General features: G+C 43.6%; 1 protein-coding gene and 1 long non-coding RNA gene across 2 annotated transcripts; one reads left to right on the top strand and one right to left on the bottom strand.

Annotated features, from left to right (window-relative positions):
* Positions 1–8,211: 8,211 nt before the first annotated feature.
* On the bottom strand, positions 8,212–9,740 carry id1 (inhibitor of DNA binding 1, HLH protein). The gene is made up of 3 exons (XM_055652228.1): positions 9,286–9,740; positions 9,112–9,172; positions 8,212–8,776 (listed from the first exon to the last, which is right to left on the bottom strand). The coding sequence occupies exons 1-2, from the start codon at positions 9,637–9,639 to the stop codon at positions 9,131–9,133; spliced, it is 396 nt and encodes a 131-aa protein (XP_055508203.1). The 5' UTR covers positions 9,640–9,740; the 3' UTR covers positions 8,212–8,776; positions 9,112–9,130.
* LOC129707292 (uncharacterized) lies at positions 9,724–21,973 on the top strand. Its single transcript, XR_008725169.1, has 3 exons — positions 9,724–9,831; positions 15,174–15,322; positions 19,776–21,973. It is a non-coding gene; the product is annotated as an uncharacterized LOC129707292 (long non-coding RNA).
* Positions 21,974–22,289: the final 316 nt, after the last annotated feature.

The raw sequence follows: 22,289 nt of genomic DNA, 5'->3' as shown, positions 1-22,289 counted from the left end.
TTACTCTAGCATTTTGTGTTATCTTCAGTTTAAACCAGCATCTGCTGTTGCTTCTTACACATTTCGTCTTCACCAGAGATGCTGCCTGACTCGCTGAGTTACTGCAGCACGTTTCAAACCTCTGCAATTCCTTGTGTAACGTCAGTAACTATGATCTTCTACAGACTGCGGCTTTGGCTTGCACTAAGGATTTTTAAATTTTTTTTGCATTTGTATTACAGTCATTGTTTTATTGATTTAAAAAAAAAACGATTATATTGATCTGTGTGTGTGGTGTTTACGGGCCTGTTAAGCTGCTGCAAGTAAGAATTTCATTGTTCCGGTGTCGGTTACTTATGACAATTAAAAACTTTTGACTATTTCAGGGGCGGGCAGAGTGGCGCAACAGTAGAATCGCTGCCTTTCAGCGCCAGAGACTTGGGTTCGATCCTGACTGCATGTACTGTCTGCACTGAGTTTGTTCCTTCTCCTCGTGACTGCGTGGGTTTTCTCCGGATGCTCCGGGTTCCATCCACATTGCAAAGACGTACAGGTTTGCAGGTAAATTGGCTTTGGTCAAGATTGTAAATTGTCCCTAGTCTGTAGGATAGTGCTGGTGATTGCTGGTCGGCGCGGACTTGGTGGGCTGAAGGGCATGTTTCCACTCCGTATCTCTAAAGTCTAAAGTCTTGTTGTCTCTTAATTTGCAATGGGCAATGTTCAGAAAATAGTTTGCACTGTCACTAGGTGGCGTTCTAGAGTCAGCAGAGAGTTCAGATACAAAGGAGACATAAACTGAAGATGTAGGAATCTTGAGCAAAACACAAAGTGCTGGAGGAACTCAGCACGTATGCTTTAAACTTTACCCTTCTCACCTTAAGCTTTTTACTGTACCTCGGTACACGTGACAATGAACTAAACTAAACTGAACTAAACTAAGCTAAAGATAGACGCAAAATGCTGGAGTAACTCAGCGGGACTTTGCAGGAAGCAGGGTGGGAAGAAGTGTAGTCAAGGTAGTTGTGGGAGTCAGTGGGTTTGTAATAGACGTCTATCCCTTATGATGGAGACGGTGAGATCATAGTTCATTGTCACGTGTACCGAGATACAGTAAAAAGCGGAGGAAAGTGTCGAACAAGCTCTCTCAGGTCAGATAATCAGCTGCTCCTGAGTGGGCCTAAAACTAAGCAGAAGCTCAGAGGGGACCGTGTCTTTGCTGTGTCGGCACCCAAATTATGGAACGATCTGCCTCTCCACATTAAACAGGCCTCTTCTCTGTCTGTTTTTAAAGCCCTTCTTAAAACACATCTCTTCTCCGTGGCCTTTGATACCCAGTAAGATGTCGACTTTATTTACTTGATTTAATTTCTTATTTTGATTGCTTTATTGCGTGGTTATTATTTTTACTCATGTTTTATGTCTTTTAATTTATTGTTGTATTTCATATGTAATTTTTGCTCTTTAAGTGAGCTGTTATGTTATGTTCTGTTATGTTCTCTGTTTATGATGTCTTGTTTATTCTTCTGTACAGCACTTTGGTCAACATTGGTTGTCTTAAAGTGCTTAACAAATAAAGTTGGATTGGATTGGAAGTGAATTTGAGTGCAGAATGGAAATTGGTGGTGAAGTTAATGAAGTCAACAAAACTAAAGCTATGCCCTCTAGTGCTGGAATAAGGTACTGACTGTCTACCCTACATATACCTCTCATAATTCTATATACATCTTCTTAAATTACATTAATAATGATGTTAAATATTTTTGTGATATCGTTCAGAGGATAAACAGAGTGATGAGAAAATTACATTATTCTAGTACAATTGGTTCAGGAGTGATATGTGGTAAGATTTTAGGCTCTGTCCCTAGTAGCTAGGATGGAATTAGTGCACGGGTGATCATTGGTCGGCACGGACTTAGTGGGCCGAAGGGCCTGTCTCCACACTATATCTCTAAGCAAACTAAGCTAGACTCTGCGGATTCTGTTGAGTTTGTAGTGCCATACTGACCTCATTATCAACCACGGTATCAAAACAATACAGGTGGAGACACAAGGAACTGCAGATACTGGTTCATAAGAAAAAAGATACAAAGTGCTGGAGTAACTCAGCAAGTCTGGCTGCATCAAACACAATAGAAAACAAATGTGTACTAGTGCAATAGGTGGCCCGTAGTGTTCTGTGGCTGAGAGAGGATTAGGGTATCGCTGTGTCGGAAGGAACAGCAGATGCTGGTTTAAACCGAAGATGGACACAAAAAGTTGGAATAACTCAGCGGGACAGGCAACATCTCTGGAGAGAAGGAGTGGGTGACGTTTCGGGTCAAGAGTCTGTAGAAGGGTATCGACCCGAAAAGTCACCCATTCCTTCAATCCACAGATGCCGCCTGTCCCGTTGAGTTACTCCAGCTTTTTGTGTCTATCTTCTATCAGGGTATCTCTGTAAGATGCCACGGAACCTGGGTACTCGCTGGATGATCCGACCCGAAGGCTCGACGGAGCACAGAATCGGAGGTAGTCACTGGAGATGTCGGACACAAGGAGCAAGGGCCAGTCGGATGGTGAACCGGGGTAATGCCTCCAGCGCTTGCAATGTTGGCTACAGGATGCACCCCCGTGACACAAAGATGGCCGCCAAAGGAGAGCGCGCCGGTTTGTGGGCCGATCCGGTCGAGGGCAACGGAGGGAGGCCCTGCAGAAGCCTGGGTCTTGCCTGGATCAGGAACTGCTCCTGTAGACCGAGCGCACGCACTGTACTTTGGAAATGGCGCCAAAACATGGGGGCGCCTGCATGTGTGAATATGCAACAAGAATATTTCACCGTGCAGTTGTACACGTGACAAATAAACACCAAAGGTGCCCTAAGTGTGAAACAATATAAGCTTAGGCCAATTGTGCTCCCATGAAGTTACAGCCACTTTTATCCCGGCTGCACAGGAGATGCGAAGGGGCAGAGAGGGGAAGAAACAAAAGGCAGGGCGGAGAGAGGGCGGCAGGGTGGGAGAGAGAGATAGAGCGAGAGAGAGTGAGAAAAAGAAAGCCCAAAAGGGAGAGAAAGGGAGGCATTGTTTATGTGAGAGAATTAGAACACGAGGAAGTCTGAAGAAGGATCCCGACCCGAAACGTCGCCTATCCACATACTTTGTGCCTTTTGTTTAGTAAATCAGCATCCGCGGTTCATTGTGGGTAATGGAAGAAATCGGACAGGAAATGGGAGGAAAATCACAGTACGTGGAGGGGAGAGAGAGAGGGGAGGGGGGAGAGAAAGGTTCAGAGGGAATGAATGAAAGAAAAATGTTTCACAGAGGGAGGGAGGAGAGTGAGTGAGAGAAAAAAGATTCAGAGCGAGTGAATGAAAACGAACGGTTCACAGATAGAGCGAGGAGAGTGAGTGTGAATGTAAAAGGTTCATAGATGGAGGAGAGTGAGTGAGCTGGGGGGCGTGGGAGTGAGTGGAGGAAAACAAACGGTTCACAGGGAGGAGAGTGAGGGAGGGGTAAAAAAGAAAGATTCACAGAGTGAGTGGGTGAGTGAGTGAGTGAGTGAGGGAGTGAGGGAGTGAGTGAGTGAGTGAGTGAGTGAGTGAGTGAGTGAGTGAGTGAGTGAGTGAGTGAGTGAGTGAGTGAGTGAGTGAGTGAGTGAGTGAGTGAGGGAGGGAAGGAGGAGTGAGTGAGTGAGTGAGTGAGTGAGTGAGTGAGTGAGTGAGTGAGTGGTGGGTGGGTGGTGAGTGAGTGAGTGAGTGAGTGAGTGAGTGAGTGAGTGAGTGAGTGAGTGAGTGAGTGGTGAGTGACAGTGAGTGAGTGAGTGAGTGAGTGAGTGAGTGAGTGAGTGAGTGAGTGAGTGAGTGGGTGGTGAGGAGTGAGTGAGTGAGTGAGTGAGTGAGTGAGTGAGTGAGTGAGTGAGGGAGTGAGTGAGTGAGTGAGTGAGTGAGTGAGTGAGTGAGTGAGTGAGTGAGTGAGTGAGTGAGTGAGTGAGTGAGTGAGTGAGTGAGTGAGTGAAAGAAAAGGGCTCACAGAAGGAAGAGAGTGAAATGAGGGGGTGAGGGATGGAGTGAGTAAAAGACAAAGAAAGGTTCACGGTGATAGAGAGGTAGAATGTTTAGGACACTATGTAGAAACAAGGAACTGCACATATTGTTGTTTCATGGGGGGAAAGCACAAAGTGCTGGAGTAACAGTGGGTCAGGCAGGGGAACATTGATAGGAAACAAATGGAAAATAAAGAGAATTAGTGGCGCTGGGATGGAATCTGGGGTCAAGCTTGGCTCCAGTTTTATATCTCCACAAAGCATTTGGCAATAAGTTGTTTCTTTCTTACTCAAACATGTTTTCCTCTGGTTTTTTTTTTGTTGGCTCGTTATCTATATGGTGCAATCTCGCTTTAAGGGAGTTCCCATGCTTTTCCGGGAGTGCTGTGAATGCAGCTGGGCGACAGCTAGTGGTAAAGTAAACTCTCTGCTGGCTCCGGGCTTGTGTCAAGGGCAGGAAAGGCCGAGCGAGGCCAGACTGACTGGCGCCTCCGAACACCTGGAAGAAGTTCAGGTTAACTGCATTCCTATACACACAGCTGATTTACAGGATTAAATATACTAATCCTTTGTCAGCAGATGTGATCCGGGTATGACTCCAGGCACCACTAAACTCAGCCTGCGGCACATTTTAAAGAGAAGTTTCTTTTTTTTAAGCACAATTAAAAATCCTTCGCCACTCTCCCACTCGGTACTGACGAAGAAATGCATTTTTAATATCTTGATATGGCTTAGTTTTGTTTTAGGTTATTTAATTGTCACACGGCAACAGGGGAAAAGCTTTTTCTTATTGTTATCCAGTCTGCTATCCAGTCAGTGAAAAGACAATACGTGATTACAATCAAGAATTCCACAGTGTACAGATGCAGGGTAAAGGGGATTTTAAGAGGAGCATAGTAAGCATAAGAAATGCCTCTATTGGAGTAGAAAGAGAGGAGCATTTGTAATGAATGATTGTAGATTCACGTCTGGGACCAGCACGCAGAGATTAAACTAAGATTTTAATGAAACCTCTAATCGTGCATCTTATAAATAAATGATAAATAAGCTAAAGAGTTGGTGTCAACTACACCAAATTGTTTTTTGTTTGAAATCCCACTAGAAAAAAAAAAAAATTATATTAATAACCAGCAAAATTTACCCTTTCAAAAGCATTTTCCATGTATAATGTGCAACGCTTTTTTAAAAGAGATTTAGAAGGAAGTAGATGGCGAAGTAAAAGTTAAGCCTTTAAAGATACAGAATGGAAACAGGCCCTTTGGCCCGCCGAGTCAGCACCGACCAGCGATCACCCTATACACTAGCACTATCCTACACACTAGGGCTAATTTACAATTTTTACTGAAGCCAATTAACGTACAAACCTGTACGCCTTCGTAGTGAGGAACCGGAGCACCAGGAGACAACACAATCGGTCACAGGGAGCACATACAAACTTCGTACAGACAAGCACCCGTAGTCAGGATCGAACCTAGGACTCTAGCGCTGCAAGCCAGCATCTCTATCACTGCGCCACTGTGCCGCCCATAAGTTTTTTTTACAATAGCTTCAGTTTAAACTTATAAAAGTTTGATGTTATATATTTTATATGCTTGAAGAGTAGAAAGATAAATTATCTGAGGAAGAGTAAAAATTAAATGAGTTTGATTCTATAAACATTGATACGAATGCAGGTTTAGAATTGAGTACAGGTATGTAGGAAAGAACTGCAGATGTTGGTTTAAATCAAAGGTAGACATAAAATGCTGGAGTAACTCAGTGGGATAGGCTGCATCTCTGGAGAGAAGGAATAGGTGATGTTTCGGGTCGAGACCCTTCTTCAGACTGATGTCCGGGGAGTGGGTGGGACAGAGATAGAATGTAGTCGGAAACAGTAAGACTGGTGGGAGAACTGGGAAGGGGGAGGGGATGGAGAGGGAGGGAAAGCAAGGGCTATTTGAAGTTAGAGAAGTCAATGTTCGTACCGCTGGGGTGTAAACTGCCCAAGCAAAATATGAGGTGCTGTTCCTCCAATTTGCGCTGGGCCTCACTCGGACTATAGAGGAAGCCCGGGACAGAAAGGTCAGATTGGGAATGGGTGGGGGAGTTAAAATGCCGAGCAACCGGGAGATCAAGTAGGTTAGCGCAGACTGTGCGGAGGTGTTCAGAGAAACGATCGCCGAGCCTGTGCTTGGTCTGGCCGATGAGCAGAAGTTGACACCTGGAACAGTAGATGCAGTAGATGAAGTTGGAGGAGGTGCAAGTGAACATATGCCTCACCTGAAAAGACTGTTGGTGTCCTTGGATGGGGGAGGTAAAGGGACAGTTCGAATTGAGTAATTGCAAAAGGCAAATGCTGTGATTTTTATTACCTTTAATTATTCTGGCAAGAGATGTCTTTTCAGATTATTTAAGGAGGGCATACGGGGGAGTGGATCCTGGCATTGATAGTCCAATGATAATAGGTATTAGCACTGAGGAATTAGGTACATGGCAGTCTCTGTACTCTATCTCTGACTAGAGTTGTTGTGTTTGTTCAATGTGTGAATGCCCCCACTAACCAGCGGCACAGTAGTAGAGTTGCTGCCTTACAGCGCCAGGGACCCGGCTTCCGTGCTGTCTGTAGTTTGTATGTTCTCCCTGTGACCACGTGGGTTTTCTCTGGGTGCTCTGGTTTCCTCCCACAATCCAAAGACATACAGGTTTGTAGGCTAATTGGCTTGGTAAAATTGTAAATTGTCCCGAGTGTGTGTTGGATAGTGTTTTGTGTGAGGGGATCGCTGGTCGGCATGGACTCGGTGGGCTGAAGGGCCTATTTCTGCACTGTATCTCTAAATGAAACTAAACCAAACTTTTAGTAGCATCAATCCAAGTTCAAGTCCATTTGTTTACAATCAGATGTCTCCTCCTGATCACCACTGTCTTGAATGTTAGGGGGGAAAAGGGGAGACAGAATTAAATTGCACGGCCACCAATGTACAAGTATATTGGTCACACAGCTCAGAAACAGGCCCTTCGGCCCAAATTATCCATGCCAACCAAGTCATTTTAATTTGGTTTTCATTCATGAAATCTGTTACTGGCATTAGCATTTATAAATAGGTACATTCAAAACTGTGAACTTTAAGGCCTGGATTCACCCTTGTTCTGTTAACAATTTGCAAAGGAACTCCTTGCTCTGATCATTTAAGCTCCTTTGAAATTATGTTTAGGGTTGACGAAAGGGTCATTTTTCACAACGGCATGGCTTTGAAAGATGTGCTAGACAAAATTTTTTTTTTTTTAAGGATTCCCCAAACCCACAATATTGTATAAATCCTATTCTAGACCCCCCCCCCCCCCCCCCCTTGAAGTATGCACACGTGTATCAGGTGACAAGCCATTCATCAAATCCCTTTTCTTAATCTTCTGTATGTTAATTGTGTAATCTTGGTCATCAAGTTTGGATTATAAGAAACACTTTTTTGTCGCACTTTTGAGAAACTCCTTTCAGTATAATTAAGTCAATGTTTCCCATGTGTGTTTTCTTTAAAATGGGCTGGCTCGGTTTATAGATAAAACAAAAAGCGCAGGTCAGGCAGCATCTCTGAACAAAAAAGGATGGGTGATGTTTCAGGTCAGGACTCTTAGATCCAGAGCTTGTGTTATGTTATGGTTAGTTTAGGCACTTGCTTATTATGTGTGAGACAGAATTATTAGAAGGGTCTAGACTCGAAACATCATCTATTCCTTTTCTCCAAAGATGCAGTGACCCACTGATTTACTCCAGCTTGTGTGTATCTTCGACATACCAGCATCTGCAGTTCCTTCTTACACAAGACTGAATTATTTCCCTGGTTGTGAATTTACTTTGCATTACATTTAAATAAAGGCTCCCAACACCAATCCATGTTCTCATAGCTGCCAGACCCGCTCTTTAGTTACTCCAGCACTTGTGTGTCTATCCTTAAAAGAAACTTCCAGTGTAGCCCAAGGTACAATTACCAAATAAAATATTTTTGAAGGGTTTTGACCCAAACTATCACCTATCCATGTTCTCCAAAGGTGCTGCTTGACCTGCTGAGTTACTCCTGCACAAATATGGGTGTACAGAAAGATTGCTCAGTTTTCAGTGTTTTGAATTGTAAAATAGCCATCCAGGGTCAGGCCAAATGTAAAACTACCAATTTCTTCTTCAACCTTCATTTATAACTATCCATCAAATGTTTGTACAAAATTCACAAAGATATAATGTATCATTTCACTCGTTTTATTTCAGTACTTAAGACATACTTCAAAAAAAGATTCACTTAAAAAAATATTAATTTAGTACAACATTGTTGTAAACATTTGAATACACTTACAAAGTATAAAATTTACAAATGAATCACCCATAGATCTCTAAGGATGTTACATAATATCTGGCAATTCTAGATTCCCAACGAATGTCTCATTTAACAGCCTGGCGGCGACAGAAGCGACCGCACACACAGAGGAATGGCGTGTGTTAACTGCACTTAATACTCTTTTGCTAGGCGTGACACTAGGAGCAACTAAGTCCGATTTTTCCCTTCTCCTGGCTTCCGAGTCACCTGGATGGGATGGAGACTAACAATAATCAAACGGGTTCCCAGAGTCCTGGAGAGCTGGCCCCGTGCAAGTCTGTGCCCCCTTTTATGACAGTCTATGAAACGCGAGTTCCAAAACACGATGGTTGGGTTTTCCTCGCTGTTTCTCCGCTTTTATTCCCTTGCCAGGGACCGCGGACGTATACAGCATTGTCCATAGCCCGATCATTTTTGTACTTGGCATCTGAATACTGCAATGAGGAAAAAAAAAGCACATTAGATCTTTCATTCAAACGCAACTAATATTAAATTGAATATAAAATATTCCCATCTCATTTATTTTATTCTTAAGTGTCATGTGCCGAAATGTACTATAAATTATTGGCATCCCAATTATTTTTAAGTGTTGTGTTCTAAAGTGCACTATAAAGTATTTTCACCCCGATTATGCAAGTGCTGTTCCAAAATCTATTAATGATTAATGCAATTATGCAATATCTCCCATGCATTAAACTATTCCCAAGAAATTAGTTACAATTACATGGTGGCCCTGTTACATTTCACAAAACATCTCCGTTGTACGTACCTGCAAGTCTGTTTGACACTCAGCGACACAAAATGCGGTCATCACTGCTCACACATGGTGCCTGGAAACAAAATGAACAAAACATTAAATTCCATCATCCTAGGAGTCATTTTCATCACGTTAAAGGCAATTTATCTCTTTAACGACACAAAGTTAGAGAAGTTGAATAATTACCTCTGCTGAGATGACAGCCACATCTGCGTTGAGTGGGGTTCGGGACGGGGCAGTGTTCCCGGAAGCAATGTTCGACTGGCCATCTAATTCCAACTGCAAATCCCAGATATAGTCGATGACATGCTGCAGGATCTCCACTTTGCTGACTTTCTTGTTCTGGGGGAGAGTGGGCACCAGCTCTTTCAGTTTGCTGTAGCAGCCGTTCATGTCGTACAGGAACATGGTCATCTGCTCGTCCAGCAAAGGGGGCATCTTACACTTGGCGATTGCGATGCTTTGCTCGGAAAGGCATCTCACCACGTCCTCGTTGCATCCCTGTCGCTTGAGGGAGCAGGCACCACCAACCACTTTCATTCTTGCAGAGAGAGAGAAATGCACCACCAAAAGGTTTTTCACAAACCAGACTGAGCAATGCTATGACAAGTCTACAGCCGCCGAGTGCTTGCTTTTATAAGCGCTAGCTGCACAGTGGGAGTTTTCTATACATAAAGCCACCCCTCGGGTCCACAGCGAATCACATCTGGTGGCAAGGACTCAGTGGGCAAGGTTTGTTGCCTTTCTCAGCAAATGGGAAGTCAGTGTGTGTGTGTGTCAGGGTATGAACTCTTGTCAAGTATGGAAGGGAGGGGGGGGGGGGGGTTGGGAAACGGGGAAAGACTTGCAAAAAGGAAACAAATGTCAGTAGTTCGTTGAAGATGTGGGAATGCAGCTGTGTGTGTCTGTAGGCGTGGAGGTGGGAGTCGTGGGCGGGAGAAGTAATTCAAGGGAATGTAAACTTATCAGATGTGCAGGGAAGGTTTTTAAATTATCTCTAGATCCCATTATTTTCCTTATTTACCAGGATAGTCAAAAATAACCCGCTAAAATCCCAACATTTACTGTGAAATGGGTCTTATAGCGCATCTCGACTTATTGCAATATAAGCAACAAAATACCTTTGTATAGCCAGCATTGTCATTGTAATCGCAGTGTAGAGGCATTCTAACAGCTTGAAATGTACTGGAATGTTGCAAAGCAGAATAATTTCTCTTTCTGAAGGTCCTTCTGAAGCAGTTTCAGTGAAAACATTTTGAACCATTTGCAATTTCTCATTTGGATAGTTTAAAGAAAAGTAACAAAAGATGTATAATCAGCAAATGAATCGACAGTGGATTTAATACAGTAACTGTCAAAAGCAGGACAATGTTAGGTAGAAACAAGAAACTGCATATGCTGGTTTACGAAAGGGCACAAAGTGTGTCTGACATAAAATACATACTTTTAAGACATCTTAAAATAAAATATTACTTGTCGACAACCGTTAATATGTTGCAATCCTAAGCAGTATCCTATGCTTTATACATTTATTTATCACTAGTGTAAAATTACATTTAGATTTTTTTTTAAATCACTACTCTTGAGCTCAATGGCCTTTTTGAATGATAGAAAAATACAGCATGGAAACAGGCCCTTCTGCCCACCGAGTCCAAACCGACCCATTCACTAGTTTTATGTCATCCTACTTTCTCATCCATTCTTGCAAAAGAAAATATTTTTTAAAGTATTATTTTAAAATTGCTTCTGCTTATAATTATTTTTAAAGTGAATTAGCATTTTTTAAATTTGCAATTGTGCAATAAGTTTTGCATTAAAAGGAAAATAAGTAAAAGGTGCATTATGTGTATAATTGTTTTAATGTAAATTCGTTAATGTGCATTACATTTGTAATTGTGCAATTAGTCTTAAAAAATAAAATTAATGCATTCTGCATGTAATTGTTTTTAAAGTGAAATTGCAATTTTTGAATTTGAAATTAATTTATAATTGTGCAATAAGCGCTTTTCTTAAAAGTAAAAGTATTGAAAAGTGCACTATATAATTGTTTTATGTGAAATTACAATTTTTGAATTTGAAATAAATTTACAATTGTGTAATGTTTTCTCAAAAAGTATAACTATTGAAAAGTGCATTCAGCATGTTGTTTGTCGTGTGTAATTGCAATTTCATGAATTATAACTAAATTTACATTTGTGCAGTAGGTAGTTTTCATCAAAGTAAAACTATTGGAAAGTGCACTCTGCATATAATTGTTTGTAATGTGTAATTGCAATTTATGTTTACACTTGTGAAAATGTAGTTTTCTTAAAAGTAAACCTATTGGAAAAGTGCATTCTGCATATAATTTTAGTGTGTAATTGCAATTAATGAATCAGAAATAAACTTACAATTGTACAATAAGTAGGGTTGTGTTTTAAGTAAAACTATTGGAAAGTGCATTTTGCATATAATGGCTTTTTTAAACGTGAAATCTCAAGTTTTGAAGTTTGTCCAATAATAATAAAGTAGTTCTCTCTTTTTTGTGTCACACACACATGCACACATGGGAAAGCAAGCTGGGGCAGCGTTGTTCAGATGCGATCCATTTCGAGGAATAGGCAGGGCATTTTCCCACTGCTGGAGTTTGTTCGCCTTTAAACATGGAGCAAACAAGCCCGAGAGCTCCCAGACTGGCAGGCGCCAGCCCCGTGACGTCACCCATTCATGCAGCCTTGACGCCTGTCAAGCTGGCGCCGTGCAGGCGGTCGCCATGGAGACGCGCGCGCCAATCAAGCGCACTACAAGGGCGCCGAGCTTGCAGCAATTAACTGGCAATCATCTGCACCCTGATAAATCGCCCTTTAATTTGTCACCTTAACCCCTCTTAAAGAGTTTACACCCGCACACCTGCAAAGCCGTATTGTTGCTTGTGTTTTGGGCTGCGGAGTTCGCATGATTCGAATGCTTGCTGTTGCTAAATGCTTGCAGCAAGATGCGGGGAGGGGAGGTTTTTTTTATTTCGCAAGCAAGAGACGGCTTTCAATTGAAAGCTTATGGTTCAATCTGCATTGCAATACATAAGCCAGCTGCAGAGTTCTCGCTGCAGGATAGCAGTTAACACATTATAAAGAGATTACCCTTTTTATTCCTCTACAATCCAGTGTACATTTTAAACCGTAAATTAAAAGAGAGGCTGCCTGCAATGAATATATAGGTGTATGTATATATATATATATTCCATAACACACCACTTATGCGAAGTGCACTAGTCCCATACAGACACAAATTAAAAACACGTTTAGAGGAAGGGAATATTTGAAGCACATCTGTATGCGCTGCCTACATCTGTGAATGTGGAATGTGCCGGTTACAAGATAGTCCTGACTGTTGATATAAAAAGTGAAGGCATTTGTACAACATCGCGTGAAAAACGCTAATTTAACGTTATAGGGAAAATATTTCCTAATTATATATTTTTTAATATGATAAAGAATTTGTTTGGAAATGGAAAAAAATATATTTTCCGAATACCACAGCGAGTTTTTTGAGGGATGGTTAACAAAACTGAGGATCCACTTTTTTTTGTTTTTACAATCCACTCTCGTAGAGAGAATAATAACGCTAACGCTGAAATCAAATGCAAAACAGATTAAAATCGGGAGATTGCTAAACTTTGCAGAAACATGGTTGTATTAAATGTACTATTTTCCCATTAAATGTTTACAAATTTACTGTCTAATCTGGTGTAAAATAACACAAGGCCATCTCTTTTTAAAATAAATTTCTAAAAATCAAACTTTCATAATTTCCTAAAAAGTTACAGAAAATCACATTTATGTACATTATTAAGAGAGGGTTGTTACCTGACTATTTATTCATATGATACTATGCAAAAAAAAAACGGACACAAAAATGAGGTTAAAGCAAAAATCAGCGAACTGGAAAATTCATCAAGAGAACTTGATAAGAATATATATTAATTTGTGGGACTTGTTTTTCTTTTATTTCCCACTGCCAGCTTTGAACCGAAAAATTCTTTACTTGCACGTCCGTTTGCCTTTTGCTACCCTACAGTAGGTCAGAGCTCACAAGCTGTGCCCGAGACTAGGAGGGAGTTAGAACAATAGGGGGATAAGGAGCGAGTTTGTGGGAGAGATTGAGGCTGGCGACACAATGTCTGAGCCTCCTCTTTGCTCTCAACTCTTTGTTCAGCTGCAAAAACTATCAGCGTTTCCTACTGCCTTTCAACAATGACCCAGCCGGATGGGTCTTCGCCCAACCCCCCCCCCCCCCCCCTCCTTCCCTCAAACTAATCTTATTTACAGCGCATCAGACAAAATATGTTTAAAAAAAAGAAACACTTTAATCTCGCAGAGGAAAGACATATTCTGCCAGCACACACACCTATTAGGAAGACTAATTAGTTAAAGTTGGATTTTACTTAATGTTATTATAGCACTCTGTCGCCAGAAACAAAATTAACTTTTTAAAATGTATGTATTGATTCTTCCTTCTCCTGAAATACACGATGTACCTTTCAGCCAAGAAGGTTATGTTGTAGACAAGCTCCAAGGTTCCTGGCAATGCTCCAGTTACTGGTTACTGAGGCCCACTGGATCAATCCTGCTTCTATGTTGATTTAGCATCTTGAGAGGCTGAGATTGGCAGTGCCCGGTTTTTGCCCAGGGAGACTGGCACACATGAGCTCCCTGGAGATGCAAGGAACCACACGTTGATTGAAAAATACAGCATGGAAACAGACCATTCGGCCCACCGAATAGAGAAAGACCTGGATGGAGTGGATGTGGAGAGTATATTTCCACGAGTTTAGTTTTGTGTAGAGATACAGCTTGGAAACAGGCCCTTCGGCCCACCGGGTCTGTGCCGACCAGCGATCCCCATACACTGGCACTATCCTACACACTGAGGACAATTTACAATTTTTTACCAAGTTAAGTTAACCTACTGATCTGTGCGTCTTTGGGATGTGGGAGGAAACCAGAGCACCCAGGGAAAACCATGCAGTCACGGGGAAAAGGTACAAACTCCGTGCATACAGCACCCGTTGTCAGGATCGAACCCGGGTCTGGTGCAGTGAGGCAGCAACTCTACCTGCTACGCCACTCTGCCCCCTCCCCTCCCCTCCCCCGCTGCAGATGCGGAAATCTTTTGGGCAAAAGACAAAGTGCTGGATTAACTCTGGATCAGGCAGCATCTGTGGAGGGAATATATAGGTGACGTTTTGGATCGGAACCCTATTTCAGACTCTGAACTGCCTGACCCACTTGATTAGCCCCCTTCCTTGAGTTGTCTTTAGACAATAGGGTGGCATGATAGAGTTGCTGCCTTACAATGTCATTGACCCGGGTTCGATCATAAGGGAGCTGTCTGTTTGGACTTTGCACGTTCTCCCTGTCACCGTGAGGGTTTTCTCCGGGTGCTCCGGTTTCCTCCCGCACTCCAAAGACATGCAGGTTTGCAGGTTAATTGGCTCCGGTAAAGATTATAAATTGTCCCGAGTGTTAGTGCTAGTGTACAGGGATCGTTGGTTGCACAGACTCAGTGGCCGAAGGGCCTGTTTCCGCGCTGCATCTCTAAAGTTTAAACTGTCTTTGGTCTTCAGTTAACATACTGAACAGAACACTTTTTGCTCTCTCAGATCCCATGTATCAGCTTTAGGGAAACCTCCCATATCCCTGCATATTCATATGCTACCAAAAACCCTCTTAAATGCCACTAATGCTTTATGTCTATCTTTGGTATAAACCAGCATCTGCAGTTCTTTGTTTCTATATTCTCTGTAGTATTTGATTTTGTCTACTGTCTACCCTATCTACGCCTCTCATTATTTTATATAATTCTATCGGGTCTCACTGCAATATGGGTTATACGCAGGTAGATGTGATGGTCTTGCTATCATGTTTGGCACAGACATTGTGTGCCGAAGGGCCTGTTCTCGTGGCATACAGTTCTAAGTTCTAAGTGTACAACTCTATTTCAACTGCTTTATGTGTCGATGCAATGTCATCAATGAATGTGCTCTAAGGGATTGTCAGGCAAGGCATTGATCTGTTCTTTCAATATTTTCACAGCCCGAGATCATGCTTGACTGTACTAACTGCAGTGAATGTAGCTGTTTAGGTTACAAACTCCAACCATCTCGCTGATAAAGACAAACGCCAACAAATACCAGTGACGGGCAGCTGTGGACATTGGGGTCTAAAGTCCAGTCATTACAAGCGTATGTATGCCTCAGCAACCAGGAATCTTTCCAGCAATCAAATTATCGACAGTGTTATCAATTACTGACTTGCTAATTCGGAAATTTATTTATACCTTATAACAATGATAGACACAAAATGCTGGAGTAACTCAGTGGGTCAGACAGCATCTCTGGAGAAAAGGAATAGGTGACGTTTCGGGACGAGACCCTCCTTTAGACTGAGAGTCAGGGGGTAGGGAAACTAGAGGTATGAAAAGGTTCAGAACAGAGCAGAGCCGGCAATTATGTTTTCTGGCTTAGTTTAGTTTGGAGATAGCGTGGAAACAGGCCCTGTGGCCCACTGAGACCGCGCCGACCATGATCACCCCGTACATCCGCTCCATCCTACACGCTAGTGACTATGGACGATTTACAGAAGCCATTTAACCTACAAATCCTGTGTGTCTTTGGAGTGTGGGAGAAAACCGGAACGCCCGGAAAAAACCCACGCGGTCACAGGGAGAGAGTGCATATTCCGTACAGGCAGCACCTGTAGTCAGGATCGCAACAGGGTTTCCGGCGCTGTAAGGCAGCGACTTCACCACCGTGCCGCTGTTCCTACTTGTTATGGTCGTGTATAGTTTGCACCTTCGTGTCAGTGACGGAGTTTCTAAACTCTTTCACGGGGAGATTTCCTGGTTGCTGACCCGTAGAGCTGTGACCTCCTTCTCCCACTAGGCTGTCCAGCCAAGCAGCCCCACAAGCAAAGATACCGGAGTATCCTCTAGTATCTTCGCCCACAAGAGAAAGTTTTTTTATAACTGTGTTAGTGTTCAGTAGATTAATCTTCAATTTTGGAGACACCAGGCAATTTCTGGAGCATTGCCCAAGGTGAAGAGTCCAGGCCTGATATGCATTGATTGGCCCAAGCCCATGTAGTGATGGGGAGTTTAGTTTAGATTTTGTTTATGCAGTGCCCAGAATACAGTTTCGTTTCAAGATACAGCGCAGAAACAGGCCCTTCGGCCCACCGGGTCCGCACCGACCTGCGATCCCCGTACACTAGCATTATCCCATACACCAGGGACAATTAACTATTTTTACCGAAGCCAATTAACCTACAAATACGATTGTCTTTGGATTGTGGGAAGAAACCAGAGCACCCAGAGGAAACCCACGCGGTCACAGGGAGAATGTACAAACTCCGTACAAACAGCACCCGTGGTCAGGATCGAAACTGGGTCTATGGCGTAGGAAGCAGCAACTATACCACCATGCCGCCCAGTTGTGGGCAAGCCCTATCTATATGTTCATAGTACAAAGGACTAACTGCGGGTGCTGTCTGTACAGAGCTTGTACGTTCTCCCCGTAACCGCATTTGTTTTCTCCGGGTGCTCCGGTTTCCCCCCACACTCCAAAGACGCACAGGTTTGTAGGTTAATTGGCTTCAGTAAAAATTGAAATTTTTCTCAATGTGTAGGATAGTGCTAGTATATGGGGATTGCTGGTCGGAGATGACTCGATGGGCCGAGGGGCCAGTTTCCACATTGTATCTCAAAGAGTCTAAAGTCTAAAGGAGTAGAGTGCAGTTCTGGTCACCACACTATAAGAAGGACATGCTTGCACTGGAGATGGCGCAGAGAAAGTTGTCTGGGATGGGATGTATCAGTTATGAGGAGAAACTGAACAGGCTGATTTGTTTTCCTTTGAGCAGTGGAGGCTGAGGGGAGACCTGAGGTATCAAATTATGCCAGACATAGTTATGACAGCTAGTAAGAAGCTTTCCCAATAGCAGTTGGCCAGGAACAGAGTGTCTATGTAGGTCGAAGGTAAGGAGTAAAAGATTTATTAGACATCTGAGGAAAAATCTTCTCAGTTTATTTTAGTTTATTGTCACATGTACCGATGAAACCAGTGAAAAGCTTTTTGTTGCCTGCTAACCAGTCAGCAGAAAGAATATATACATCATTACAATCGACCCACCCACAGTGTACAGATACATGACAAAAGGAATAATGTTTAGTGCAAGATAAAGTCCAGTAAATTCCGATTGGAAATAGTCCGAGGGTCTCCAATGAGGTAGATGGGAGTTCAGGACCACTCTCTAGTTGGTGATAGGATGGTTTCTTTGCCTGATGACAGCTGGGAAGAAACTGTGCCTGAACCTGAACTTGTGTGTTTTCACACTTCTGTACCTCTTGCCTGATGGGAGAGGGGAGAAGAGGGAGTGAGACTGGTCCTTGATTGTGCTGGTGGCCTTGCCGAGGCTGTGTGAAGTGTAGATGGAATCAATGGAAAGGAGGTTGGTTTGTGTGAAGGTCTGGGGTACATTCACAGTTCTCTGCAACTTCTTGCAGTCTTGGATGGAGCTGTTCCCAAACCTTTAATAAGCATTCAGATGAGCGCTTGAATAAGCGAGTTCGGTATTCCGAAAACGCAAGGAATCATGGGATTTGTCAAAGGTCACAAGCAATAATAACTCTCGGCAGCCGTGCCGTGGCTACGGACACAGACCTGCGCTCCCGCACCGCAATCGCTGCTGAACCGCCACTGGACCATCCCCGTCCCCTCTCGAGTGCCCCCCCCCACCCGTCCAGGGGCGGCCAGAGACATCGGGAATCAGATGGGAGCGGCGCCCCCAGGCCAAAAGCCAGCACGGAGAAGCAGTGCTAAATCCAGCTCAATTCTGCCTGTCTCGCCGGGTTAACCTACCAGCCCTGCCTGGACTGACAGGACACCAGCTCGGAGCCGTGGAGTTAGCTAGCGCTGCTTCTCCACGAGTAAGCCTGGGCCGTCGTTCCTGTAAGTCCAGGCAGGGTTAACCCGACTAGACAGGCCAGAGACCCTGGATCGATCCTGGCTGCGGATGAGGCGCAGGACTGTGTCCATGCCACGGCACGGCTGCCAAGAGTGTTTTTCGCTTGTGACCTATGACCTGGGCATGCGCAGTCGGAATACCGAACTTGCTTTTGACAAGGCATAGTATGCTGTGGACTTTGCAATTAGAATTAATATAGATAATTCCTGCAGCACAATGGTGCAGTGGTAGAGTTGCTGCCTTACAGCACCAGAGATCACGGTTCGATCTGACTACCGGTGCTGTCGTAACAGAGTTTATAGTTCTCCCTGTGACTGCGTGGATTTGCTCTAGGTGCTCCGGTTTCCACCTACACCCCAAAACGTGCAGTTAAATGGCTGCTGCAAATTGTGCCCAGTGTGTAGGATAGACTAGTACGATTGGGTGATCATTGGTTGCCATGGGCCGAATGGCCTGTTTCCGCACTGTATCACTAAACTAAACTAAACTAAACATGGTTGATGGTCAATATGGATTCGGTGGGCCAGAGGGCCTGTTTCCAAGCTGTATCTCTGAACTAAACTAAACTAAACTATAAATTAAACTAAACATGCTTTGTGGTTCGTATGGGCTTGGTGGGCCGAAAGTCTATGTCTCTATAAGCCCTGCCGTCATCATCTGATTTTGGCGCTCAAATACTTTATCCACGCACCCATTCTTTCCTGAACCTTTATATCCGAGGGCGAGGTGCTCAGAACTGATTATATTACTGTAGTTGTGGCCGGCTAAATGCTTCACACATCAGCTTTGCAAACATTCTCAGGGAAAGATGGAAAATTTATGTGATGCTTCTTTATATAGGAGGCAAAGTATGTAGCTGGACTCACACGCTCTGCAATAAAAACAGATACACAAAATCACTACCTCAGTACACCCTTGTATTTATTTGGCAACTATCCAAATCCTTTATGTGCATTTTTTTTTTTTGTTAGCCTTAATTCTAAAAAAAAAAGGCACTTTCTTTTGTGATCCTGCCTAAACAAAAATAAAATAAGCGGCCAGAGGAAAGGTTTGCTTGGTGCCCCTGGTCTTGTTACAGAGTCAGTGTACTGTACGGTGTACTGTGCTGAACACAGGTTCAGTCAGTGTGACCCCTCTCACACAAGAGTCCCAGGGTGGCTGGGTGAACAGCTTGCATCCCTATTCACGGCACCTTCATTGAGCCTAGTTCCCACACAGCTATCAAAGCAGTTAATAGCTTATAATTAGCTCACCATCTGGTAGCAGGACTCTGTAGCTGTGCACCGATGGTATGCCCAGATCTATTGAGAGGAGGGATATTGTGCAACGGAATGCTTTCCACTCCACTGGCCATTGCCTAGAGAATTGGTACTAATACAATATCAGGGGGATCTATATACAATGAGACCCAGTGTCATTTCTTGTAGTCAGCCCAGTCGCTGTACTCTTCAGTCCCATAAACAACACTGAATCTAGTTAATACCAGCTTAATGACTGAGTTAAATGTACTCATTACCACATAAGCAGTGATCTTCGTACAATGGCTGGTCAAAGCAATATGGAAACTTTTTTCATATTCATTGCACTTAAATTAATCTCACACTTGCTCATCTCGAATCATTATTTCTTGATCTGTGATCTGCCCTAACAAATTTATTTTTCATCATCTTTCAGCATCTCTGCGCTGGGTTTCTTCGCCTTCGAGTGCGTGCCCTTAACAAGATGCACATGACCAAAGTCCTCAAGATGCCACACCAAGAGGTTATTATGTGTGATTGGGTTGTGTCTGTCTGCCTCTGTCTGGCTGAAGGGAGAAATCCACAGTTGAACTGCTCTCACCTCTACTGAACTGACCTATACAGCATTATGCATACAGCACAGCACTACAGCGGCTGAGACCAGGGTTTGATCCCGACTTTGGGTGCTGTCTGTGCGGAGTTTCCACGTTCATAAGTCGTAGGACTGGAATAGGCCATTCGGCTCAACACGTCTACTTTGCTATTCAATCATGGCTGATCTGTCTTTTCCTCTCAACCCCATTCTTCTGTCTTCTCCCCATAACCCCTGACACCCGTACTAATCAAAAATCTATCAATCTCCACTTTAAAAATACCCAATGACGTGGCCTCCACAGCAGCCTGTCTTTCTGTTTTTAGTTCAGATTTCTAGCATCTGCAATTTTTATTTGTTTTTGCAGCTTTAGACTTTAGAGATTTGAATTGATATCAACTTTTACATTGCCAGCATTTTTTAAAGGTGAATATAAGTTCAATGGTGCCTTTATTGTCATGGGCGAAGAGAGGGTCATTGGTTCGCACAGTAAAAACCTTTGCTTACACAAGAGGGTCCTGTACTGTATTCCCATACCTAAGCACATCCCCGATTAATAAGTGTACAGAAATAATCCACTGAGCTGCTGCAAGGCCTCCAACCATCGCCTTCCTTGGACGTGTGGATCGACTGGTGAACCGACGTCCCTCTCCTCGCCCGTCTACCTTTGTGCCCCAGGGGCGCCTCCTGCAGCCCACCTTGAGTGCGCAGAAGGCCAGAGCCCGGCCCCCTCTCTATAGTCCATATACCTAGTCTACTTATTCATTCACGGTTGTTACTGACTTCATACGGACATCTGTGGAAGAGTGTGTTCCCACCAATTGCATCAAGTGTACCCTAACCAGAAGTCTTGGATGAACAACTGAGGACCAGATCACAGGCCTTCCTGACCCGAAACATCACCTATCCATGTTCTCCTGAGATGCTGCCTGACCCATTGAGTTACTCCAGCACTTTGTGGCTTTTTTGTGTAAACCACCACCTGCAGTTCAAATGTTGAAAAAAATGGAATGCAAATGCTGATTTACACAAAAGTACACAAAGTGTGGGAATAACCCAGCGGGTCAGGCAGCATCTCTGGAAAACATTCCAGCGACCACCACAATAGGTCAACATGAGATGTGAGTTCACTGGCTCTCCATTCTGCAATACACCATGTGGACCATAGAAACACTTATGTGTAGGAAGGAATTGCAGATGTTGGTTGATATCGAAGGTGGATACTAAACGCTGGAGAGAGTTTTGAAGGGTTCCGACCCGAAACATCAGCTATTCCTTTTCTTCAGAGATGCAGCCTGCTCCACTGAATTATAGTCATAGTCAGAAACAGGCCCTTCGGCCCAACTTGCCCACACCAACCAACATGTCCCATCTACCCTAGTCCCAACTGCGTGCGTTTGGCCCATTTTCCTCTAAGCCTGTCCTATCCATGTACCTGTCTAAATGTTTCTTAAACATTACCTCAACAAACTCCTCCAGTCACTCGTTCCATTCACCCACCACAGATTGTGTGGGAGTAGTCACCTATCGGGTTCCCCTTTCCCCTGTCACCTTAAACCTATGCCCTCTGGTTCTCGATTCCCCAACTCTGGGAAAGAGACTCTGTGATCTATTCCTCTCATGATTTTGTACATTTGAGTATACCGGAGTTACCTCAGCGTTTTGTGTCTATCTTCAAGTCTAGTCGATCGGGCTGTTGTTCATTGACTACAGCTCGACGTTTAACTCCATCACCTCCTGTTAAGTTCTCATGAAACTCAGAGATCTATGTCTCTGTTCATCCCGAATGTAATTGGGTGCTCGACTTCCTCGTCGGCAGACCACAATCACTATGAATTGGAAACAACATTTCCTCCTCGATCAAAACACAGAGAGTGTCTCTCTCGCTCTCTCGCTCTCTCTCTTCCTGGAATACCTTTAACAATTACCAGTCTACAGTTTCACCTTGCCTCACCACATTCTTCCCGTTGTGATTTATTGCTTCATACTTCTCAGTGTTAGATTTCATCTGTTACATATCAGCCCATGTTACCAGTCTGTTAATGTCCCGGCTCTATTATTAGCTTCCTCATTATTTGTCATTGTCCAACTTTTGTATCTTTTCCATTCTTATGGTTTTTGTCGAAACTAGGAACTGCAGATACTGGCTTACACAAAAGGACACAAAGTGCTGGAGTAACTCAGCAGGTCAGACAGCATCTCTGGACTGACCGGTTTATGTCCTTACGTGACTAAAGTCATTAACCCGGAACAATGATGCAGCGGTCGAGTCTCTCCCTCACAGCGCCAGAGACCCGGGTTCGATCCTGACTACGGTTTTGTCTGTACAGAGTTTGTACATTCTCCCCATAACCGCGT

This window comes from Leucoraja erinacea, chromosome 21 (genome assembly GCF_028641065.1).
Source record: "Leucoraja erinacea ecotype New England chromosome 21, Leri_hhj_1, whole genome shotgun sequence".
Lineage (NCBI taxonomy): Eukaryota > Metazoa > Chordata > Chondrichthyes > Rajiformes > Rajidae > Leucoraja > Leucoraja erinaceus.
The sequence above is the reverse complement of the archived record's forward strand: the minus strand, read 5'-3'. Positions and strand labels throughout refer to the sequence as shown.